Below are 24,961 nucleotides of genomic sequence, written 5' to 3'. Positions count from 1 at the left end.
CAGGGCCACTGGGCTCCCCCCCGCCCTTGCTTACTTACCTTGTGCTTTACAAGCTTTCCTCTGTTTTGGGAACAAGATCCGGGCATGCCTGTGACCTCGAGGTCTCCGGGGTCCCTCGTGGTGCCCCGGCCGTGATCTCTGTCACTCGCAGTGTTTCTCGCTGGACTGTTTTGGGGCCGCGCCCAGTGCTTGGAGGAGTGAGCCGGGGTCAGTCCCGTGCAGGGCGAGTGCCACTCCTGACCCTCCCTCTGTTGCCAGTGGGGGAGTGATGCGCTCGGTGGGGAAATGCGTTGTCAGTGTTTTGAAAACTTGAGCATCTAATGTAATGTCCGGCTGTTCTGCCTTTACCTGTGGTCTGTTTTAGGGTAGATACCACAAGGATCGAGTACTCCATCCCTCTCAGAGAGAACTGGGCTCTGCCATACTTTGCATGCCAGGTCGCGGCACTCACGGGCTACTTGAAAAGCAACTTAAATAGTTACGGAGAGGTAAGGGCCAACTCTGCCTCATTCATCGTGTTCTAATGAATTATGGATTTGATTCATAATTTTTTGTTTGTGTTTTGGGACACACCCAGCTATGTGTTCTACAGTGCTCTGGGGACTCTGTGGGATGTCAGGGACCAGACCAGCTTGGCCACTACCTGCTCTAGTATCGCTCCGGCCCCTCTATAATATAATTTTAATTAGGAATTCTGGAAGACTATTGTGCTGTGCAGCCTTTTTTTCCCCTTCTATAACATTTTTCTGGCACTGTGGCACTGTCTTCCCGTTGTTCATCGATTTGCTCTGGCGGGCACCAGTAGCGTCTCCATTTTGAGACTTGTTACTGTTTTTGGCATATCAAATACGTCACGCCATGGGTAGCTGGCCAGGCTCTGCTGTGCGGGCGGGATACTCTCGGTAGCTTGCCGGGCTCTTCAAGAGGAACAGAGGAATCAAACCCGGTCGGCTGCATGCAAGGCAGACGCCCTACCCGCTGTGCTATTGCTCCAGCCCCAAGAAAATTCTTTTTTAATTAACTTTTTAAGTTTTGGGGCACACCCAGCAATGCTCAAGGTTTACTACTGGCTCTGTGCTCAGTAATCACTCCGGGCGGGCCTCTGGGGACATGGCGGGTGTCAGGGTTGAACCCGTCAGTGGTGTGCAGGCAGGCTCCCTGCCCTTTTGGCTCTCTGTAATTCCTCATTGTTCTTTTCTTAAATAGAAAAGTGTCGTGCACTACACAGACAGTTACAGATCAGTTGCTCTGTGCCAACAGGCAGTGATAGAATATTTTCAAGGTTATGTTGTTTACCAAGGACCCTGCACTTTTTGCTTTTGCTTTTTGTTTGTTGAGTTTGGGGGCCACGCCAGCTGTGCTAAGAGGGTCTGACTCTTGGTTCTGTGCTCAGGAATCACTCCTGGCAGGGATTGAACTTGTGTCTGCCATGTGCAGGGCAAGTGCCCTTCCCACTGTACTATCTTCCCAGTCTCAAGGCCTGTGCCTTTTTGTGACTTCTGTGCCCTTTGGAGGTGCTCAGGGATGGGACAGCGCCTGAGGCCCAGCAGGCCTCCTACACGCAGACCCTGGCGGTCACTCTGCTCCAGGCAACGGGCTGGTCTTCAGAAAGACAGTATGTGCGAGTGTGTGAGTGTGTGTGCGTGTATAAGTGTGTGAGAGTGTATGTGAGGTTAATGCGGATGGACCCTTAGTCCTTCAGCTTAACAGCTTCCCTCTCTGAAACCCTCTCCGCCTCCGTGTATGGGTGAGAGAGAGAGAATGTATGTGTGTATGAGAGAGTGTGTGTGTGAGTGTGTGTGTGTGAATCTGAGAGTGTATATATGAGTATGGTGTAACTCTATGAGTGTGTGTATATGTGTGTGAGTGTATGTGAGAGTGTATGAGTGTGTGTATATGAGTGTGTGAGTGTGTGAGTGTGTAAGAATGTGAGTATATATGAGTGTATGTGAGTGTGTATGCACGTGTTTAAGTGTATGTGTATATTTGTGAGTGTGTGTGAGAGTGTGCATGTGAGAGCGTATGTGAGAGTGTGTGCATGTGAGAGTATGTACATGAGTGTGTGAGTGTATGAGAGTGTATATATGAGCGTGTATGTGAGAGTGTGTATATGAATGTGTGTGTGTGTGTGTGTGTATGAGAGTGTTTATGTGTGTACCCAGGAATAGAGAACTCATCGCAAAAGCAGCAGAAGCCACAGCCCCACCGGGGTCATCCCCCTCCCCCTCTTCCTTACTTCCTGTGGGGGTCCCCCTCCCTGCGTCCCCATCCCTGAAGTTGTGATGTGATACTGAGCTCCGAGTGGGTGGTGCCTCTCTAAGGCACTGCATTGAGATTCTGTTTGGGGCCACACCTGCAGTGCTCGGGGCTTAGTCCTGGCTTTGCGCTCAGGGATCACTCTGGGGGGCCGGGGATTCAACCCCATCAGCCTCATGCGAGACAGGTACCCCCTCCCCACTGCGCTCTCTGGCCCCCAGGATCTCATCCTTTTTTTTTTGGCGGTGGGGAGCACTCCAGCAGTGCTCCGGGCTTCCTCCTGGCTCTGGCACTCTGGAGTGACCCCTGCGGGGCTTGGGGCCCCTGTGATGCTGGGGTAAGCTGTGTGCAAGGCAGGTGCCCTCCCTTCTGCACTCTGCCCCCAAGACTCGTCCTTGCTCAGGGCCGACTCACACGCCTGAGATTCTGTTGGCTGTTTCCAAGCCGGGGCGGGGGCTTCCCCCAGGCCCAGCCGCAGCCCTGCCCCTGCTAACGCTCCTTCCCCGGCGTCTCGGCAGAGGTTCTGCTACCTGCTGATGAGCGCGTCCACCTACACGTTCATGGCCATGTGGGAGTACAGCCACTACCTGCTGTTCCTGCAGGCCGTCTCGCTCTTCCTGCTCGAGAGCACCTCCCTGCACCAGCAGGGCAAGGTACCGCCCCCTGCCCTCCCCACCCCCCACCCAGCCGGGCTGACCCCTCGCCAGCAGCTTCGCCTGACGCGATCCCCGGCCGCCCGCAGGTCCAGGATGTGTACAAGATCTACATGTTCTCTCTCTTCCTGGGCTACTTGCTGCAGTTCGAGAACTCGGCCCTGCTGGTGTCACCCCTGCTGAGCCTCGTGGTCGCCTTAACGCTCGCCAAGTGCCTTCAGGTAGCCAGAGTCCTCTCGGGGCAGCTAGAACTGCTACTGTCTGGGTTTGGGGGCCACCCCTGGCTGTGCTGGGGATCACACCCAGCGGTGCCCGGGGACAGTGTCGGGTGGAGGGCTCACACCTGGCTTTGCACTCAGGAGTCACTCCTGGCCCAGGGTCCGAGGGGACCCTGTATGGTGCCCGGGATTTGAACATCCCTATGCAAGGCAAGTGTCTTTGAGGCTGTTTTCCCCCCTCCCTCTCCCGCTCTGCTTCCCACTCTCTCCCCCCACTCTCTCTCTCCATCCCTCCCATTCTCTCTTCCTCCCTCTCTCTCCCTCTCCTTCTCTCTCCCCCTCCCCCTCCCCCTCTCCCTCCACCTCTTTTTTTTTTTTTTTTGCTTTTTGGGTCACACCTGGCGATGCACAGGGGTTACTCCTGGCTATGCACTCAGGAATCACCCCTGGCTGTGCTCAGGGGACCATATGGGATGCTGGGATTTGAACCCGGGTCGGCCGCGTGCAAGGCAAACGCCCTACCCGCTGTGCTATCTCTCCAGCCCCCCTCCACCTCTTTCTTTTAAAATGTTTCCCCTCTCTTTCTCTGCCCCCACCATGTGCATTTTTAAAAATTGTTCTGGAGTGAATTTTGTTTGTTTGGGGTACACACCCAGCTGTGCTCAAGGCTGACTCCTGGCTCTGTGCTCAGGGACCATATGGGGTACCAGGGATCAAAGCCAGGCTGGCCAGCATCCTCCCTGCTGTACTGGCCCTGGCCCCTGGGGTGAATTTGTAAGAGGTTCATTCTGTCATCATCCCTCGCTGCTCTGATCATTTGCTGCCCCCCCCTTGCCCCCCACAGCTGAACGTGAAGAAAGGCACGTTCGCAGCTAAGATCATGAGCGTGATTCACTTCTACCTGGTGTGTGCCCTGACGGTGGCCGTGCACGTCCTCCTGAAGGTGAGTGGCCGCGCCGGGCACCGATTTCTCTCCCACTCACCCTGTACGTCCCTCCCGCCCCCGAAGGCTCTGGGCCCTCTTTCTGCCTCCCCCTTCCTCTTGGGCTTACTTTCGAGTTTTGGCTTTGGTGCTGGGGGGTCACTCTGGCAGTGCTTGGAGCCTTTGCTCCCTTGAGTCACCTCCCAGGGCTGGCCCTGGGGAATTCACAGACCATCTCACAGTCCTCTGGGGCACGTTTACTTTCACTTAGTTCATTTGCATTGAAGTGTTTGTTTAGTGTCCAGACGGGTGCCATGTTGGGTCGTGCTGGGGGCGCTGCAGTGCTCAGGGGCTACTCCATGCCACGCTCAGGGCCCACACAGAGCCTTGGGAGCCTTCTCCTTGACCCCTGCACTGAAATTTGAGGATAACGAGATAGACTACTAGGGTTTATACAGTGAGATGTTTAGTTGAAGGATGATTGTATATTGTCCGCAAATAGGATTCTTACTATTTCCTAGATGTACATAAAAACAAAGAAAAATGGTGCAAAGAGATAGAACAGGGGTAGGGCACTCACCTGTCACCTGGCTCACCTGGGTTCAGTCCTTGGCATGGGGTTCCCCGAGCCCCACTAGGAGCTAGCCCGGAGGCTGGAGTCAGCCCGGAGCACAGCCAGGCAGGCCCCAAAAGAGTCCTCAGGAGAAAAAAGGAATACGTTTTCCTGGTTCAGTTGTTGTGTTATTGATGCCCAACTCACAGTACGTCGTGGCAGCCCGAGTTGAGGCTGGCATGACGGTTCAGCGGGGAGGGCGCTCGCTCGTACGTGGCTGACCCGGGCTCCGCCCCAGGCACCCTCGGTGACTCTTGAGCCCCTCCAGGGCTGCCGCAGAGAGTACAGAAACAAGCAAAGGGCTGAGTCGGGAAGAGGGAACGGTGTGGAGAATGGCCGAGCAGGCCAGAGAAGGCTGCAGCAGGGGTGGCGGGTGGCCTGTGGCGGTCAGCCCGCTGGGCAGCCTGTGCCTCCTGCTCACGCCAGGCTTTCTCCTCTAGACTTTCGTGCCACACAAGGAGAACGGGCACATGCTGCGCTTCCTGGAAGTCAAGTTCGGACTGAATCTGACCAGGTGAGTCTCAGCGCCTCCCCCGGCCACGCTCCCCTTCAGAGACCGCCGTGTCCCGAAGAAGTGTGGCCGCTTTCCATCATCCTGAAGCTCTCTCTGCAGGTGCCAGGGCCATAGTGCAGGGGAGGGCGTTTGCCTTGCACGCGGCCAACCCGGATTGGAACCCCAGCATCCCACAGGGTCCCCCCAGCACCCTCAGAAGTGACCCCGGAGTACAGAGCCAGGAGAAAGCCCTGAGCGTGGCCTGCTGTGGCCCCAAATCCACAACAAGAGACCTCTGTGCACAGCAGACACAGTCCCTTGAGGTCCTCCGCTCCAGATGCCCAGGCCCAGAGCAGCGCGGTGTTTGCAGGAAGCTCTCCTGAGGAGCAGTGGACCCTGGCGGCCGGAATGAGTCGGGGTGTCCGATCTGCCTGCAGTGGTCCGTGGGTGGCTGGTGTTCGGGGGTTGCCAGAGCCTTTCACTTCACAGCGTCTCGGGGTATTGGGAGCAGCGTGTACTAGACACTGACGGGGCGGGGGTGCTCGGGGGCAGTGCTGGGGCCACATGTCTCTGGGGCTCTGGGGAGAGAGCAGGCAGGCGTGCACGGTGGCTCCTGGAGCTCTCTCCCCGGCCTGCAGCCTGACTGGAAAGTCAAGAATAGTTTGGAGAACTGTTTTGTCTTTTATTTTTTAGGAGAAGGTTGTTTAGTTTCTTTTGGCTGTGATTGTGGTTTTGGGCCCCACCCGCAGCAGTGCTCAGGGGCTACCCCCAGTGCTGTTGCTCAGGGCTCACGCCCAGTGTCTGGCAGGACCGTGGTGGTGCCTGGTCTCGAACCCTGACTTCCGGCCTGCCTTGCACCCACCCAGCTCAGCCTCTTGGGACACTGCCTGGAAGTGCCAAGATTACTCCTGGCAGACTTGGGGGACCACAGATGTGACACTACATGGTCTTCTGAACAAGGAGTAGCCCCTGAACTCTGCCGCATACAGCCCCCTTCAAAAAAAAAAAAACTAAAATAATAAATGGCGTGTATAGTGATGTAACCCAGCTCTCGCTTGCATGCGTAAGGCCTGGATTTGATCCCAGCATCACAGATGTGTGCTCATGTGCACACTTGAGCACACACACACACACACACACACGGAGTTAGGGGCTGGAGAAATGGTACAGTGGGCAGCATATATGCCTGGTGTGGGACATCCCTGTTCGATCCCTGGTACCCCGAGGGGCTCCCCAAGCCCAGCAGGAGTGATCCCTGAGCCCCGCTGGGTGTGTGTGGCTCAGAAACAAGCATCATTATCAGGGCTGGAGACAAGCTGGGCATCCCAGCACATGTCTGCATGCGGGAGCCTGAGACTTAACCCCGACACCTTCTCCTGTTCCAGCACCGCCTACTGGGATTACCTCGAGCGCCTGGGTACTGCCCTAGCCAAAAGCAGTAATAGCTAACTTGTTTGCGTGGGGCTTGATATGAAAAGGCCCAGGTCTAGGCGCCCTGGGGCTGCTCGCGGTGGCGGGTCTCGGAGATGAGCTCCGTGTCCTCCCGGCGGCGACTCGGGGCTGGGGGACGCGGCTCTGCTGCTGTCGGCTGTGCGCCCACGGCTGTCCATCTCAGGGCTCAGGACGCCGCTCTGTGTCCCCACAGGAACTTCACCATGAACTGGCTCCTGTGCCAGGAGGCCCTGCAGGCGCCCTCCCAGGACTTCTTCGTGCGGCTGACGCAGTCCTCCCTGCTGCCCTTCTACGTGCTGGTGCTGGCCGTCTGCTTCCTCTCCATGGTGCAGGTGATGCTGCGGAGGCTCAGGTGCGCACGCGCGGGCGTCCTGGCTGCTGTGCACAGTAGCGAGTACGGAGTACTGTCGATCTGCTTTGGCGTGGTTTTGGTTGGGGCACACGCAGCGGTGCTCAGGCTGACTCCCAGCTCTGTGCTCAGGGGTCACTCCTGGTGGGGCTCAGGGAACTGTTGCTGTCGGGGTTGGATCCTGGTTGGCTGTGCCTCCTGGCTGTGCTGCCACTCGGCCTGTGACTCGTCTGTGGAAGTCACCTGTGGGCTCCGTGTGGAGACAGCTGTGGGCTGGTGCCTGCTTTGCACCCTGAGCACCCCCGGGAGTGACCCCGGCACTGAGCTGTGCGTAGTGTCCGAGGGACACAGATGGACGAGACCAGACAGAGTAAAAAGTAGCCACGCAAGACTCAGCTGTGAGCGTTGACGTCTGTGACGGTGGATGGTGTCACACCTAGTTGGCCCTCTGTGTGCTGGGCCCTGGCACCCAGGGGACTTTGGCCTAGGAGCCTCGGGGCCTCCTGCGCCCCCATTCGCAGTGCCTTAGTGTGTGACAGGGACCTTGGCCTGTGCTTCCTCTCCCAGGGGTGAGTCGCTGAGGGAGAGTTCGGCCCTAGAGGACGGGCGGATCGGAGAGAGGCCCGAGATCATCTACCACGTGACCCACACCCTCCTCCTGGGCTCGCTCGCCATGGTCATCGAAGGGTGAGTGCGCCGTCACCGAGCATTCAGGCTGCGTGGACGGCCTCTCCCGGACCCCACACGGCCCCACCCCACCCCGCAAATATCTGAGTCCAAACCAGGCCCGGCTTGGTGCTTCTGTGTTTGTTTGCAGGTATACTGGTGACCTTGGGCCACCCCCACAGTGCTTGGGGACCAGGGGGCCCTGGGAATCAGGCCCAGTGATTGTCCCCATTTTTTTTTTTCCTTTTTGGGTCACTCCTGGCGATGCACAGGGGTTACTCCTGGCTCTGCACTCAGGAATTACTCCTGGCGGTGCTCAGGGGACCATATGGGATGTTGGGAATCGAACCAGAGTCGGCTGCATGCAAGGCAAACGCCTTACTTGCTGTGCTATTGCTCCAGCCCCGATTGTCCCCATTTTTAATGGTAAAAGTGGATTGATCCAAGAACACATTTATAAAACTTGATGAAAACCCAGTGTGTGAATGCTCCTAGTCTAACAGAGCCAGGTGTGCCCTGGACAGCGAGCAGGGTTTACTGAGTTTCCGTACTCGCCGTTTGTCCCAAAGCTCTGAGTGCCCAACAAGGGTGTGGCCCACAAAAGGGACAGTAACTGAAGCCCTCGAGTGTGCATCTGTCCGCCCAAGTGTGTCTGTCGGCCGCTCTGCTGGGGACGCGGTTGCTGGGTGCTTTGAGTGTCACAGGTCCCGCTAGGTTGCCGTTTGGTGTATTTGTCTCTGTTGGCTGATGGATCTCCCAAAGCCGCCTGCCTTGCGTGTACTCCCCAGGTGGGGCCAGGCCCCCTCTCCTGACCTGGCGTGGGGCCGGGAATTGCCTTCTTTTTTTTTTTTTTTCTTTTTGGGTCATACCCGGCGATGCACAGGGGTTATTCCTGGCTTTGCACTCAGGAATTACCCCTGGCAGTGCTCAGGGGACCATATGGGATGCTGAGATTCGAACCCGGGTCGGCCGCGTGCAAGGCAAACGCCCTACCCGCTGTGCTATCGCTCCAGCCCGGGAATTGCCTTCTTGATTTCCCTTTGGTTTCAGGGCTCCTCCTGCTGGTGCTCAGGAGTCTCCCCCGGGGTGCTGGGGGCTGACAGCGCCTCCTGCGTGCACAGCCTGTGGCCAGCCCATGCAGCTCTCGGGTCCCAGGTCCCCATCCAGGGGAAGCCCCATGCTTGCCCTTCTGTGATCATCCCGTGTGGCCGACGTGTCAGACACGGAACAGGCCACACTGTTGCCGGTTGTTGCTTGGATCTCGCTGTTTGTGGGGCCGCAGGGGAACGAGTGCTGGGGTTGGGGCCTCTCAAGGCCGCTGCTCTGACTCCTCGTGTCTTGCAGCCTGAAGTTCCTATGGACGCCCTACGTGTGCATGCTGGCCGCGGCCGGCGTGTGCTCCCCGCAGCTCTGGACCACGCTCTTCAAGTGGCTGCGGCTGCGAACTGTCCACCCGGTCCTGCTGGTGAGTCTTGGCCGCCCCGTGTCACGCCCAGCACGGGCTGTGGGGCGCTTTTGTCCTTGAGTCAATATCGGGTTTTTAGGGGGGTTGTTTTGTTTGGGGGCCCACACCCGGCAGTGCTTGGGGGTCACCCCTGGCTCTGTACTCAGGAATCAGCCTTGGTGAGCTCTGGGGACCCTATGGGAAGTCAGGGGTTAAACCTGGGACTTAACACGCTGTGCTGTCACGCCAGCTGCCTGTTTTGGTGGGGCCACACCTGGTGATGCTCAGGCATGCCCCCTGGCTCTGCACTCAGAAACTACTCCTGGGGCACTTGATGGGGTGCCGGGGGTCAAACTCAGGTTGGCCACATGCCAGGCCAGCTCCCTCCCTGCTGCACTGCCCCAGCTCTGACCTGGGTCTGGCGGGGACAGTACGAGCAGAACTTCCCAAGACTAACGGTAGGAGGCAGAAAGAGATTCCGTGCAACAGGCATCCTTGGGCTTCTGACCCCGAGGGCAGCTGCAGCCTCAGGGGGCCTCACATATTGGAGTCAGTCAGGGAAGAGGCGCGCAGCTCTCGGGGCCCCTGCCTGTGTGGGCTCCTGGACACCCGGGTGCTGGCCGGGAGTCATTGCCCCAGAGGCCGTGTCCCGCCCGCTGCAGTGCCCAGGGGCCCAGGGCCTGGCAGTGCGGCTTCACCCAGTCTCGAGAGATGATCAGAGGGCGCTCGCCTTGCACACAGCCCACCCAGGTTCCAGCCCTGGCACCCCACGTCATCCCCTAAGCCCTGTCAGGATTGATCCCTGAGCACAGAGCCAGGAGTCAGCCCTGAGCACCGCTTAAAAAGAAAACAAGAAAGGAAAAGAGACGATGAAGGGAGAGGAAGGCACACGGTTCAGAAGTCAGCCCAGGCAAAGGGAGTAAAAGCCGCCTCAAAGAGGAGGTGCAGAACATTGGGTCGCATTGACCTATGAGGACAGGAGGGGCCTGGAGTGGGGGCTGAGGTCCTGGTGGTCTCTGCAGTCTTGCTGTGGACTTCACCCTTGCTTTTTGTCCTCTCCCTCACACTCTATTCTTCCTTCCCCTCAGCCTCTCCCTCAGCCTTCCTCAGCCTCCCTCTTCCTCAGTCTCTCACTCAGCTTCCTCCCTCCCCCTCAGTCTCTCATTCAGCCTCCCTCCCCCTCAGCCTCTCAGGCAGCCTCTCCCTCCCTCTCCCCCTCAGCCTCTCTCTCAGTCTCCTTCACCCTCAGCCTCAGCCTCTTCCTCAGCCTCAGCCTCACCTTCACCCTCAGTCTCTCACTCAGCCTCTCCCTCACCCTCAGCCTCTCACTCGGCCTCTTCCTCACTTGTAGGCTCTCCCTTGCATTCGCCCTCCCCCTTCTGCTCTCCCTCTCCCTCAGCTTTTCCCTCAACCTCACCCTCTCCTGCCTCTCCCCCAGTCTTACCCTCCCTCTCCCTTGCTCTCAGCCTTGCCCTCACCCTCACCCTCACATTCTCTCTCACCCACTTCCTCACCCTCTCCCTCTCAGTCATCCTCATCCTTTGCCTCTCCCTCTCCTAAACTCAGTCTCTCCCTCTCCCTCTCCTTCTCTCTCCTCCTCCCCCTGGGTCCTCGGGAGGAAGAGGGTCAGAGACGTGAATGCGGCTGTCACCAACACCGGGACGGTCATGTGGGAGAAAGACTGGCAAATTCCTGCTTTCTTCTGCTGTTGTTTCTGGCCGTACCTGGCGGTGCTCAGGTTTACGCCCGTGTGCTCATGGCACCATGTGGGATGCCGGCATCAAGCCTGGTCAGCCGTGTGCAAGGCGAGTGCCCTACCCACCGTACTGTCATTAGAATTCTGCTTCTAATTCTAGTTTAATATGGCACTGATTTTAGCTGCTTTCCATGTTAACTTAGTATATCAGTGTATTATTAGTTTATTTATTTATTTATATTTTGGTTTTTGGGTCACATCTGGCAATGCACAGGGGTTAGTCCTGGCTCTGCACTCAGGAGTTACTCCTGGCGGTGCTCAGGGGACCATATGGGATGCTGGGAATCGAACCTGGGTTGGCCGCGTGCAAGGCAAACGCCCTACCCATTGTGCTATCGTTCCAGCCCCAGTTTTTAATCCTTACATTTAAATCTTTTTTTTTCTGTTATGAAGCAAAATCGTTAAAATTATGTAAGCTATTGGCCAAAGTCTGGTGTCTTCTGCTCCCCCGTAAGTTTAGCTTCTGCACCAAATCCCTCACTTTGCCGCCACTTTTACATGTTCTTTTACTTTGTTTTTTCGGCTACACCTGTTGGTGCTCAGGCGTTATTTGTAGCTCTGCGTTCACTCCTGGTGGGGCTTGGGGGACCCTATGAGGTCCTGGGGATTGAGCCTGGGCTGTCCGTCTGCAAGGCCAGCACCTTCCCCACTGTACTATTGCTCCGACCCCTAACACTTTTTTTTTTAATTACCGTGGGGGGGGCCAGAGTGACAGTATCGCAGGCAAGGCCCTGGCCTTGCACACAGCTGACCTAGGATTGATCCCCGGCATCCCCCAGGGTCCCCTGAGCCCGCCAGGAGGGATTCCCAAGTGCAGAGAGCAGAGTAAAACCCTGGGCATCGCTGGGTGTGGCCCCAAAACCAAAGTCCCCCCCCAAAATGCCTGTGGGGCCGCTCTGCAGTGCTTCCACCCCAGCCTCCCCTGGGGAAGGCAGACCCTGTCGGTGACCCCCACAGGGTCATCTCTCCCCTAGCACCCAGGCCCTCCCCCCCCCCCCCCCCCGCCGTGGGGAAAGCAGGCCCATCACAGCCCCAGCCCACCGCTCTCCTTGGGCTCGCCCTGGGCCTCAAGGGGAGCTGGGAGCAGCGCTGGGATCCCCGGGCTGGCTCGTGCAGGCTCGGCCCTTCACAGTGTCACTTCCCATCACCCTTTCCTTCTGACTCTTGCAGGCGCTTATTCTGAGCATGGCCGTGCCCACCATCATCGGCGTCAGCTTGTGGAAAGAGGTAAGGAAGCCCCGCTTTCCTGTGGCTGACATGCCTTGCTCGGGTGGGTCCCCGTGAGATGCGGTTCCAGCAGAATGGAGCTTGTGTAAAAAACTAAAGAACGCCGAGGGGCGAGTGCACTCGCGGGCTCTCTAGGCTGCTCTGTCTCGCCGCCCGAGGGCAGGCGACGGAAGGAAGAAGGAAGAAGGCCAAACTGGTTGCTCGATCCGTTTATTTCATTCTCTCCCTCCGCTTCTCTCCCGCTCTCCTGGATCTCGCCCCCATGGGTCTGGCCCTGTGGATCTGGCCCCCCAACCCACTCTTACAGCCTAGTTAAATCTCCACAGCATGAGGGGGTTGGGGCGTACACATAGGTGTGGTCACCATCAATAGGGTAAGATTCCTTTCCCTCAGGGGATGCTTCTCCTAGGACTTAATTCTCTTTCAGCAGGAGGATCCACCCAAGGGCGGAGTCCCATGAATGTGTTTCTCTTCTCCTCAGCCAGCAAACATATAAGAATTCATATTAACTATTTTGTATGGACACAATAAGAGATGCATTAAAGCTTATAGAATTGCTCTCCTGGGGCCATCTCAATCTCAGACTACAGTGCTCAGGCCAGATCAGTCTTTCCTATCCCTGGCAGGGTCCCAGTCTCATAATTACTATTGCATCATGACAGCATTTGTCTATGATCAAGCTCTTAACTTATAGTTAAGAATTAGGCACTTTGGCCAGGCCCATCTCGATGCCAGGGTAGCACATAACTCACCGCTTGCCCTGGATCCTTCCCGTCCCACGTCGGGGACCCTACTTTGGGGTGCTAGGAACTGAGGGCAACTGAGGCTTAAGTGGAGAAAGCAGATGCCCGGGAGGGAATAATATTCGAGGCCAATTAATTCCCAAGTTATAAAAACATAATATTGTCTTCTTGTGTCTATACAAAACAGACATAGCTTTAAAGTAAATTATTCAAAAGGCACAAGAAGAGGAGAAAGGCAATATAACTTATATAATATAAATTCAGTATCCTAGGAAGGTCTGACCTTGCAAATTAGCAGTCAGATTAAGGGAAAGCCTCGGATTAACTGTTTTGGGGAAGAGAACATGGAGAACTGATTATAGCTAAACAAAGGGATGGGAGAGATTCGGGAACACCTTGATGGGTGAGACTGGGATAAGCCTAAACTCTGGGTAAAACGGGACAAGCTACTTGTGGCAAGGAGGGAAAGGGCAAAGTAATGTCATCCTACATCGGGCTTCTGTTCCAGGGGTGAAGGAATGCGCGGGTAGGGGCTACTGCTGGGCCTGTGCCCCCAGGGGGACTCCCGGCCCCCACATACCTCCAGAGTGCCCGTGGATGCTCTGTTTATGACGTGATGCTGTCCTCGATTACGTTCTATACTCGGGAAAGAGTATTTTGAGTAAATGGGTCTTACTATTGAAAAGTATTCGGGCAGTTTTCAAATTCAAATAGAAAATAAGAAAAGGTCCTCGGGTTACCGTAAGGACCGTTCTGCTCATCCCCCGTCACCCTGGGAGTCATGAAGTTCAAGTCCTTGTTCGTTTCTTTGGTGCTGTTAGTGTTTGTTGAGTCTGGCTCTGGTGCGGGAAGTATGGCTGATGATTAACCGCTTTGGGCAGACGGATGGTTCATTGGGTCTCGGGATAAACTGGACAGACTCATTGGAATGGGGTGTGAGAAAGTCCCCGGTGCCGCCAGGCGTTCCTGAAGAACACCGGCCGAACAGCCTGGTCTGCACTGGGTCTTGCTTCCTTGTTTGAATACTTCGTGACACTTTCAAACTTTCCAGACACTTACATAAACTTCTTTTGGGGGGTGTTATTTTGCATTTCAGTTTTTTCCGAGGCTGATGACAGAGTTGATGGAGCTCCAAGAGTTCTACGAGCCCGACACGGTGGAGCTCATGACCTGGATCAAGTAAGAGCTGGCCAGCCTGCACGGGACAGGAGCGGGCGAGTGGCCCCCCCGCCCCGGGAAGAAGGGCTCTCCGGGGCGCCCCCATAATTCGGGTTTTGAGCCTGTGTTTGAGGGGATGTTTTCAGTGTGGCTGAGCTTGTAATTCTAATCTTGTACTTAAGCTCATCTTCCCCTTTAGGGTGGAGATCTGAGCCTCGCCCTCAGACACCTGGAATGTGGGATTAAAGGGAACAAACCCCCTTCCCGGGCGCTTTCAGGCTCCTGTGGGTTGGGGGTCCACGTGTGATGGGTTCTACCCCCGCCACCAAGCTTACTGCGATTTTTCCATCTTAATTGTTGTGTTTTGTGGTCACATGCACCCTGGGCCCACCAAGTGCCCTCCCTACAGTGCAAGCACTCCTCCCGCTGCCTTTGGGCTCCCGGTGTTCTTATTGCAGTTCCTTGAGATGTGTCACTGTATTTTTCAGACCAGCAGAGTCTGGAGCGATAGAACAGTGGGTAAGGTGTTCACCTTGACTCGGCCAGCCTGGGTCTATTCCCAAGTACCGCCAGGAGTGATCAGTGAGGGGCCCAAAACCCAGAATAAAGACAAGAAAGGCTGGCGGTGCTCAGGGCGTGCTCCTGGCTCGCCACTCAGGAATCGCTCCTGGCAGCGCCCTCCCGCTGTGCTGTGGCCCCGCCCCATGGGGCTGACTTGCCGTGAGATGGCTCGGGCAGTGGTTCTCTGAGGCTCCCTGCTTGCTTCCTCCTCCCCATGCTCCCAGGGCACTGTGACCTTGTCCAGCTTCTCTCCTCCACAGTGGGGGACACTGAATGCCTGCCGTGGGGCCCACAGCCCTGAGGCCTGTGTCGAGTGCCGCACCCCTGGGTGCCGTCTCTGCGCCCTGGTGGCACGGCTCACGGCAGGGAGTCCTTGTGTCCCCAGGCAGAAGTCACAGTGTGGGAGAAGCGTCCTCCACACCCGCCCCGCTGGCCTCAGACTCAGAGTGGTCACGAGCGCTGGCGGCTGCCTTTCAGCACTCAGAGCTCTGCTCCCTGGAGAGTGCTCGCCCATCAGCTGGGGAGGTGGCATGAAAGCTGACCTCCTGGTGTGCCCTCTGTAGGAGGCAGGCTCCAGTCGCAGCTGTGTTTGCTGGCAGCCCCCAGCTGATGGCCGCCATCCGACTGTGCACCGGCTGGATGGTGACCAGCCTGCCACTGTACAGCGACGAGGACCTGCTCCGGAGGAACGAGAATGTAAGGCACCGGCCCGCTGCGCTCTGACACACCCTCAGACCTGGGCTCAGGGCCGACCGCCCTGACCACCCAGCCCCGACCGCCCAGCCCACCCCCTGACAGGCCACAGTTGGAAGTTTGGCCACTGCCGTCAGGGCTGTTGTTTTCAGTTTGTTGACCTGTGGCTTGTGTGTGGGGGGAGGCGGCTGGCTGTGGGGGGACGGGGAGCAGACCCCTGAGTGGGCTGTGGCTGGGCCTCCAGTCCACCCAAGGCCCTCACCTGCCACGTCACCGCCACTGTCCGGCTCCTGCGCGTGACTGACCTGGGCTCTCTCCCCGGCACAGGGCGGTCCCCCAGCCTGCCAGCAGTGACCCCGAGTGCAGGGGTAAGCCCCCATCCACGGCTACCCCGGCAAACCAGCCCAGTGTCTCTGCTCAGCAGTGGGGCCGCTTTTGTTATTGTGGCAGTTCTCGGGGGCTGCTCCGGATCGAGTCTAGATGGGCCCGCCACAGAGGGGAGTGGGGGTGCTGTCAAAGGGCCCCCTCCCCTGGCCACGGTGGCCAGTGATGCCTGATACACCTGAAGGTGCTGCAGAGAAGAGGCGCCTGTGTGCGGGGTTTTGCCAACCCGTCGTATTAGATCAACACCCTGAACCTGAACATGAACCTTCCACAAGGTTTAGTTTTGGTTCCTGGATCATACCCAGCATTGCTCAGGGCTCACTCCTGGCTCTGTGCTCAGGGTCTACTCCTGGCTCTGTGCTCTGGGCTCTAGGCTCACTCCTGGCTCTGCTCACTCCTGGCTCTGTGCTTGGGGCTCACTCCTGGCTCTGTGCTCAGGGCTCACTTCTGGCTCTGTGCTCAGAGCCTACTCCTGGCTATGGGCTCTGGGCTCACTCCTGGCCCTTTGCTCAGGGCTGACTCCTGACTCTGTGCTCGGGGCTCATTTGTGGCGGGGCTCGGGAGACCAAGGATTGAACCTGGACCATGTGCAAGGTGAGTGGCCTGGCTGCTGTACTGTCTCTCTGGTTCTGAACTTCTACAGTTTCTAGTGTCAGTTACCAGCACTGGGCAGTTGGAACCAGGACTTGACTGGACTTTTTCCCCAGAGAAGACATGCAAGTGGTCAGTGGTACATGGGTACAAGCTTCTGAGGCAGGAGTCAAGGCTGAGCGATCTTTATTTCCCATGGCTCGTGGCTTGTACCCCGAACGGGAAGGCTCAGTGTCTGCTTCCGATTACATGAGGTTTGAAATGTCCTTTAAAATCCCTTTTCTCGTTTATTTTTCAGATCTATCAAATCTACTCCAAACGCTCCGCTGAGGACATTTATAAAATCCTGACCTCATACAAGGCAAATTACCTCATTGTAGAGGACGCTATCTGCAACGAGGTGGGGACCACCAGGGGCTGTCGGGTCAAGGATCTGTTGGACATCGCGAATGGCCACGTAAGTAATGACTAGGAAAGTTCGGTCAGATTGAGACTTGCCGCCTTCAGACTTTAGTCTGGGAACTTGCCTAAGAATTCCATGGAAAGCTGTGGCAGAGTGTGGGGGCTTCTTTAGAAGTTACTGAAAGAGAGGCCAGAGCAGTAGCACAGCGGGTAGGGCGTTTCCCTTGCACTCGGCCAACCCGGGTTGGATCCCTGGCATCCCTTATGGTCCCCTGAGCACGGCCAGGGGTAATTCCTGAGTGCAGAGCCAGGAGTGACCCCTGAGCATCACCAGGTGTGACCCAAAAAGCAAAAAAAAAAAAAAAAAGTCACTGAAAGTATTATTTCACAGTCCGGAAGGTGAGTTGGGCATTTGGAAGCCGGGCAGTCGCCGCCAGTCTCAGGGCTGGAGGCCCAGATCAGAGCCCAGTGTCCCACGTCCCTGCCCAGACTGACCCGGGCACGGCCAAGGCCAGGGGGCATTGCCCGCGGAGGACACGCTCTTGCTCTGAGTGTGCTGCCGCGCGTGGCGTGTTCCAGGGGGTGAGTGCTTGTTTATTCGGGGAGCTTCTGCTCGCTTTGCGGCCATAGCGGGCATGCGCGGGCTACTCCCAGCTTTGTGCTCATGAGTTGCTCGTGCCAGTGCTTGAGAACTGAGCCCGGCTCCTGCGCTCGGCCTGGGAGGGCACTGGGGGGGATGGGCCGACTGGGCTGTGGGATCACTCCTGGCAGTGCTCAGGAGCATGTGGCCGTGGGCTTCGGGAGCAGCAGAGAGATGCGACATTCAGCACCTTAGCTCTGTCTCCTCACCGAGTGGCCTCCGTGAGCAAGTCACTGTGGGTGGCGGGGGGCCTGCCCAGCGTGTACCCTCCGAGTGCAGAGCCAGGGCCGGGGGGGACCCACAGACAGAAACCAAAGATGGGGAAAGGAAAAGTTCCTCGGGCAATCATGCGAGCACTGAAGCCTGCATTGGTTGGCCTGGGCTTTGGGTGACGCTCGGGCTCACTCCCGGCTCTGCTCAGGAGTCTCTCCCTCGGGGCTCGAGCCCGGCTTCGTCGCCTTGAGGCAAGTCCCCTCCCCGATGGACTGTCTGCAGCCTCCGAGCACTAAATCTTTGAAAATGAGAAGATGGGCATGGGCCCAGGTGGTGGGGCCGGACACGGGCGCCTGCAGCTCCCTTCACACTCGAATGTGGGGTCCACGAGTCTCGCCACACTGGGGCAGCCCCTTCTCTCCCCCTCCCTCCCTCCCTCCCTCCCTCCCTCTCTCCCCCTCCCTTCCTCTTCTTCTCTCCCCTTCTCCATCTCCCCCTCCCTCCCTGTCTCCCCCCTCCCACCCTGTCTCCCCCCTCCCTCTCTCTTCCTCTCTCCCCCCCCCCCGTCTCCCCCTCCCTCTCTCTCCCTCTCTCCCCCCTCTCTTCCTTTCTCTCCCTCTCTCTCTTTCTCTTCCCCCTGGCTCTCTCTCCTTCTCTCTCTCTCCCTTTCTCTCTCCTTCTCTCTCCCTTTTCTCTCCCTTTCTTCTCTCTCCACCACCCCCCCCCCCCGGCCCCGTCCACCTCCCCTCATTTTTACTTCAGAGAATACTCAGCAGAGCTTTCTGTCGCGGTGGTCAGTTCTGGGGTCCGTCAGTGTGGGTGTGAACTGGCCCCTCACACATGCGTGGCCTGTGCCCCACCACTGGAGCCACCGCTCTGGGCCCAGAAATGCTGTCCTTGCCCCTTTCCCTCTGGGGTCCCCGGACACGTGCCCCTCTCGGGCCTGACCACCTCTCGCCTTTCTCCTGGGCGCCCGGCAGATGGTCTCACAGAACATTTTGTCTCTCTGATAGGTTGTTTGCGAGGAAGGTGACAAGTTAACCTACTCGAAGTACGGGCGGTTCTGTCACGAGGTTAAGATTAACTACTCGCCCTACGTGAACTACTTCACGCGCGTGTACTGGAACCGGTCGTACTTCGTGTACAAGATCAACACTGTGATATCCTTTCAGTCCTGATCGGGAGAGAGCCCCCTGTGGGCCTCCTGCGACCACTGCGCCCTGTCACTCCTTCCTGTCACTGGTGACAGTTTCCTCAGAGCGCTCCGTCCTGTCAGGACATCCATCTGGAACTGGAATATTTTCAAGGCCGGATTCTGACGCATCCCTAATAGGACAGCTAATAAGTACCTCATGGGACATCACTGCGGCCACCTGGACCCGCAGAGCAGTTTCCCAAAGTGATTCTGGTCACAGGAGAACTGCAAGATTCCAATAAACAGTACATGGCGGCTGAAACGCACGTGTTTACAGCGAGGTAGAAAGTCTATAATGGAAAGTGATTTTTAGGGAGATATATCAAGATTTATCCGAGTGTCCCGAAATGCCGCTCTCCTTACCTGCTGCTTACCTAAATGAACACTTCCTTCTTGGTCTGTAGTGCATGAAATAGTATTTTATGGTTGTCTACTGAGTGATTAGTTTTTCACTTCTGTTCCTAAATTTGATACCAGTTTAATCATAACAAAGCAGTAACTTTTGTCATCTATATATTTTTGAACTAGACACATCAGAGGTTACTGCTCAGGTTTCTAAGAACTCTTGACATGGGTTATATAATCAACCCACATGCTTTCTACTGAAGTACTGAGTAAAAATTTCCCTCAGAAAAAAATATGTATACTAAGAATGGGCGAGTTCATTTTGAGCTGGAAATAGTGCCGTTCACTGGACCTCTGTCCGGAGACGCATCTGCAGTGGGGAGGCACAGGTGCTTTCCCACGGGCTGTGACGCCGTCCCCAGTCTCGACAGTGACAGCTGTAACTCGGCGCGGTTTCTCCATCTGAACGCTAAGTTCCTCTACGGTGTTGTCTGCATATTCGAAATGATTCTGTGAAATTCTCAGATGAGACATTTTGGCCTTTTTAGAGGGAGTCGGGAGTGGGGCAGGAGAGAGCACGGCAGGCGGAGCGCTTGCCTGGCATACGGCTGGCCCGGTTCTGTCCCTGCACCCCAGATGGGTCCCCCGAGCACTGCCGGGAGCAACCCCGTGTGGCCCAATAGAAAAGCAAGGCAGTCAGGCTAAACCTGGAGATGTTCCGGCTCCCCGACCCAGTGCTGGGGCGTCCTGTGGCCACCCTGGACAGGTCATTTCCATAAGAAGAGACTCAGACCCTCTGCCCTGTGGCAGGCAGGTTTCCGGAGGGAGAGGCTTTGCCGACAGGGACCCCTGCCGCCCTCCCAGGCCTCCTGACCCGCCCAGGGCCCTGGTGCTTTGCAATTTGGAATTGTTCGGCTGTTTAACTGCAGCGTCACCCTGGCGAGGTCATTTTATGCTTCTCACTTGATGCTTTTAGAGATACTTTGTAATGGTTCCATTAAGGTGGTACAGGCGGAATAGCACAGCCAGGAGAGCATTTGCCTGGCATGTAGCCAACTGGGGTTTGATCCTCGGCATCCCATGTGGTCCCTAAGCACTGCCAGGAGTCAGCCCTGAGCATCGCCAGGTATGGCCCAGAAACAAAGAAGAGTCTCTTAGGTTTTCAGTTGCGCGCTTGTTTCAGGCCGAGAGAGCACTCCGTGCGCAGAGCAGGTGCCCATGCATGTGGTCGAACACGGGGACCGCGTGTTGTGACCCCTGGCATGTTCTGAAGGGGACATCGGAACTGTGCCTTCCATGTGGCGTTAACTATCTCATGAAATTGTTGCTGATTTATATTGTGATCAAATATCCTAAGACTTTGATTGTTGTGGGTTTTGCTTTCTGTTTTGTTTTTTTTGGGGGGGGCACAGCAGGTGGTGGTCAGGGGCCACTTCCGACTTGGTGCTTGGGGGTTGCCCCCAGTAGACCTTGTGGTGCCGGGGTGGAAACGGGGCCCCTGCACGCAGGACCTGCACGCCAGCCCCTTGAGCCACCGCCCCGGCCCCTGGTTTGTGTTGTTTTCGACATAGTCCTGAGATACTTTTCCCTTCTGTTCATTTATATCTTAAGTAGATTTGGGGACTTTTTAAAAATTAAATTGTAAATGTTTTCATTGAGCACCAGTCGAAAAGGACAATGTAAGCTTTATTATAGAGATAATAATATTTGGCTTGCAGGTGAGCTAATACACTTCCGTTCTGACCAGGGTCGAGAGCAACACAGAACCCCCCTCCTCCCACCCCCGTGACCATTCCTTCCCGGTGAAGTCCTGGGCTTGGGGTTCATTTAGAGTCCTTAGGGGTACCGAGAACACCCTGGGCGAGGCTGAAGGAGTCAGTCCCTGCAGTTCGGGTGGAAGAACATTCTGGAGGAAGTGCAGAGGACTCCTGTCCCTGAGTTGCAAGCTCATTGAGATAAGTGCCTTAACTTCTTTATTTCTAAGTTTACTTTGATGGTCAGCAGAGTCCTGCTCGTTTCCTGGCTGCAAGGCCTTGGGGACTCTTCCCTCAGCCTGGTTCACGCCAGAGTCGCTCCTGTGTGGTTTTTACTGTTCCATTTCCACACGCATGTGCACCTTCCCGGAAGAGTGTGGAGTGGGCTTGGCGTTGCCAGCTAGCTCGGTTAGCCAGCTCTTCGATGTCCCTTCCCTGCTGCCGGGGGAGGACATTGACGAGAGCCAGCTGTCCAGTCTCCTAACATTGGCATCTAGATTTGGGGTGCTTTTGTGGAGCTGGTAGTTTTGCAGCCAGAAGTGTTTGCCTTGTACCTCAAAGCGACTTGCTCCTCCGTTCCCAGCTCTGGCCATGTGCAGAGCCTGCATGTCCCACGCAGGACATGCCCGGATTGCCCTGCACTCCCGAGGGCCTGGGCTAGAGGCAGAGGAAGCAGAAACGCAGGCGGGCGTACCTGGGCCCGACTCCAGGCCCCCGAGGCAGAAGGGGCCAGTTTCTTGCCCATCAGGCCCAGTCCCCTTGGTTGTTGGAGAAATCAGTGGTTCAGAAGCCCTTCAGATTTTCGAGTTGTTAAACATTTTGAAGCTTTTTGTGGATGAAAGTGTGTCTCTGTAACACCGAGGGGGTTTCTCAAAGTTGGATGGAAGTTGATTTGGAGGGGTAAAGTTAAATGAAAAAATATTTAAAGAACATGTTATGAACTATTCTGTGTATTTAAGGACCTTCTGTGAAGCAAATAACCACTTTCTGATTTAAATTTCAGTATATTGTCTCTTCATTTGTCCGGTATAAACAGTACGCCAGAGCCACTCTCGTTGGTGTCTGCTAATAGTTTCAAATTCCAGTCTGTATTAAAATCATAGCTCTAAAAAAGTTGCAAGTAAAATTGAACAGTTTTTTAAATAGGAATATAGCTCATTTTTAAGGGTTTATTTTTTTTCTTTTTGGGTCACACCCGGCGATGCTCAGGGGTTACTCCTGGCTTTTCACTCAGGAATTACTCCTGGCGGTGCTCGGGGGACCATATGGGATGCTGGGAATCGAACTCGGGTCAGCCGCGTGCAAGGCAAATGCCCCACCCGCTGTGCTATCGCTCCAGCCCCATCATTTTTAAGTTTTTTTTTAAATATCTTAGGTAAAATTAGATCTCAACATGTCAAAGGAATATATTTGACTCCACTGTTTAGATCCACTAAAGTTTATGATTATACTTAGTGTTTCCCATAATTTAAAAAATGGGGAGTGTTGTAGTACCAGATTTGCATTTGGTTGCCATCCAGGGCGTCTGTGAATCATTTCTCTTTCTGGGTCCCTGGGCACTTCCGCCTGCTATCCTCGCTGTGAGAGACCTGGAGCTCCGGAGGTACGTGTCCCCTCAGCAGGAGCACTGTGTCCGGAGCCTTGCCTTCCTAAGCCAATGTGAGACAAGAGCAGGAGCCCTTCCATGTGGGCATCACTTCCCAAACCGCCCAGCACTCCTCTTGTACGTGTACCTCCTTTGCAAAAGGAAGACGTTTATTTCAACAAATAGAAATCATAAGAAGAGTGGGTCATAAGCTAGTGAACTTTGGATTTTGTGACATTAAATGTTGTTTTTTTCAAGCATGAAGTGATTTACTTAATGCTTACACTACTTGTTTTGTTTTCACAATAAAACCCTTTTTAGAATGTTCAGTTGTTTTCTATTAATATACACATCTCTTTGTTACAGCTTTATTAGACACGTCTATATTTAAGCCTGCTACAGAGTTGGCAGGTATCACTCACAGTTTCAGAATCTTCATCAATCCAAAAAGAAATCTCGTGGACCGGAGCAATAGCACAGCAAGGAGGGCGTTTGCCTTGCATATTGCCGACCCAGGTTCAAGCCCCAGCATTCCATATGGTCCCACAAGTACCACCAGGAGTGATTCCTGAGTGCAGAGCCAGGAGTCAGCCCTGCTGGTCCCCTGACTCTGCCTGGGAAGATGTGGTTCAGCTGGGTGTGGCGAGATTTGTATAAGGAAAGGTGACATCCAAGCACTTTTTTCTCCTGCTTTCTGCTACGATGCTCAGGGGCTACTCCTGGCTCTTTGCTCAGTAATTACTCCAGGTGGTGCTCAAGGGACATCATGGGGTGCCAGGGATTGAACCTGGGTCGGCCGCATGCAAGGCAAACACCCTTCCCACTCCTATTGCCCCTTTCGGACCACAAGCAGGACCCTGTTGCCCTATTGCACCAGTGTGTAAGTATGGACACTCCACAACGGCCACCAGATGGCAGTGGAGCCATGTCTGGGGAGGGCGCGGCCCTCCCTACGCTCACCCGGGGCCCTGATTCCCCTTGTCCACAGGAAGCAGAAAAGGCTGTTGGACAGGCTGGTGAGGGAGTCCAGCATGTCTGCGCTGGGAAAGGGTCTGCATTTCATAATTGTCATTGTACACACAGGAGCTAGGATTCCAACTGTCTGACCCTATCACTAAATCCAGCAGCCTCTCCTTTGGGAGAAAATGGGGCTGGAATATTCGGGGCGACACCCAACAGTGCTCAGGAGCTGCAGGAAGACTGGGGGGGAAAGAAAGAGCTTGTGAGACCAGAGCAGGCAAAGTCATCTGAAGGGCCCCCCACGACCCCCTTCCCCGCCAACGTCCTGCCTGCTTCCCAGCGAGCCCCGCTGCCCCAGACCCCAGCTCTCCAGCTCGTCTCTGCAGGACCTTCACACTGATCCTGCATGCCCAGGCTGTACCAATTAAGCAGAGAAGAAAACATAAGCCCGGGTTGGTGAGAGAGGACAGCGAGTAGGGTGCTGGCCTCACCTGTGGTGACCTGGGTTCTATCCCCCATGTGGTCCTCGGAGCCCTCCAGGAGTGATCCCTGAACACTGCTAAGTGTGCCCTCCCCCCCCAAAAAAAAAAAATGTAGCAAGTTTTTTTTTTTTTCCCAAAGGTTCACAATGTCTATTTCTTCTGGAGAACAGAAGCCATAGCCTTGGACCTTATCCTCCCTCTCTCCCTTCCTCTCTCTCTCCCTCCCCTCTCTCTCCCTTTCTCCCTCCCTCCTCTCCCTCCCTCTCTCTTCCTCTCTCCCTCTCTCTTCCTCCCTCCCTCCCTCCCTCTCCCTCCCTCTCTCTCTGCCTTTCTTCCCCCTCTCTCCCTCTCCCTCCCTCTTCTCCCTCCCTCTCCCTCCCTCTTCTCCCTCCCTCTCCCTCCCTCTTCTCCCTCCCTCTCTCCTCCCTCTCCCTCTCTCCCTCTCTCTCTCCCTCTCCCACCCTCTCTCCCTCTCTCCTCCCTCTCTCCTTCCTCTCTCCCTCCCTCTCTCCCTCTCTCCCTCTCTCCCTCCCTCCCTCTCTCTTCCTCCCTCTCTCTCCCTCTCTCTCTCTCCTCCCTCTCTCTCTCCTCCCTCTCTCCCTCCCTCTCTCTCTCTCTCATCCCCCTCTCCATCATCTCCATCTCTGTCTCTCTGTCTCCAGTGTTGAATTGTACCCCCAGTTCTTTGCCATTGATGCCCCAACTCAGCCTCTTCCTCACTGGGAAACAATGGACAAGTGACTCTGGGACCCTTTCTCCCCACCAGGTTAAAGAAGAAATGGCAGGTTTGCTTCTAGGAGAAAATCAGGACATTGCATATAAAATACTTCATGGGGAATAAAAAAAGAATGGGTAGGATGTTTGCTAACGTGGCTTCATAGTTTTAGGTATCAGCCCTGTTTGAAAAGCTTACCTCTGTTATTACCTTTACCTGGATTATTCCAAATTTGCCTCTAAATTCTCCTGATTTTAAGATCAGGCACTATTATTAATTCCCATTTATAGTAGTGAACACTAAGGTTCAGAGTGCCTGAAGAGTCTTCCCCAAAGTCACCATCCAGTTAAAAATTTAACTCCAGTTGTATCATCCTATTTAAAATTTTAGGGGCTATAGGGGCTGGAGTGATAGCACAGCGGGTAGGGCGTTTGCCTTGCATGCAGCCAACCCGGGTTCGATTCCCAGCATCCCATATGGTCCTCTGAGCA

General features: G+C 55.6%; 1 protein-coding gene across 2 annotated transcripts in view; it reads left to right on the top strand.

The window, feature by feature from the left end:
- DPY19L4 (dpy-19 like 4) overlaps window positions 1-22,636 on the top strand; it is a 32,167-nt gene extending 9,531 nt beyond the window's left edge. Inside the window, exons 7-19 of one of the 2 annotated variants that reach the window (XM_055127031.1) lie at window positions 365-488; window positions 2,859-2,909; window positions 2,999-3,130; window positions 3,972-4,070; window positions 5,103-5,176; window positions 6,801-6,959; window positions 7,524-7,643; window positions 8,967-9,087; window positions 11,993-12,049; window positions 13,889-13,971; window positions 15,075-15,207; window positions 16,478-16,636; window positions 18,448-22,636. In XM_055127031.1, coding sequence (XP_054983006.1) covers window positions 365-488; window positions 2,859-2,909; window positions 2,999-3,130; window positions 3,972-4,070; window positions 5,103-5,176; window positions 6,801-6,959; window positions 7,524-7,643; window positions 8,967-9,087; window positions 11,993-12,049; window positions 13,889-13,971; window positions 15,075-15,207; window positions 16,478-16,636; window positions 18,448-18,612 — 1,477 coding nt within the window. In that variant the 3' untranslated portion in view covers window positions 18,613-22,636. Of the gene's footprint in view, window positions 1-364; window positions 489-2,774; window positions 2,910-2,998; window positions 3,131-3,971; window positions 4,071-5,102; window positions 5,177-6,800; window positions 6,960-7,523; window positions 7,644-8,966; window positions 9,088-11,992; window positions 12,050-13,888; window positions 13,972-15,074; window positions 15,208-16,477; window positions 16,637-18,447 lie in introns of both variants that reach the window. The other variant, XM_055127030.1, reaches the window with a different exon arrangement.
- Window positions 22,637-24,961: the final 2,325 nt, after the last annotated feature.

The sequence above is a fragment of the Sorex araneus genome, chromosome 2, assembly GCF_027595985.1.
Source record: "Sorex araneus isolate mSorAra2 chromosome 2, mSorAra2.pri, whole genome shotgun sequence".
NCBI classification, from domain to species: Eukaryota; Metazoa; Chordata; class Mammalia; order Eulipotyphla; family Soricidae; genus Sorex; species Sorex araneus.
This window is presented reverse-complemented; position numbering and strand designations above follow the sequence as displayed.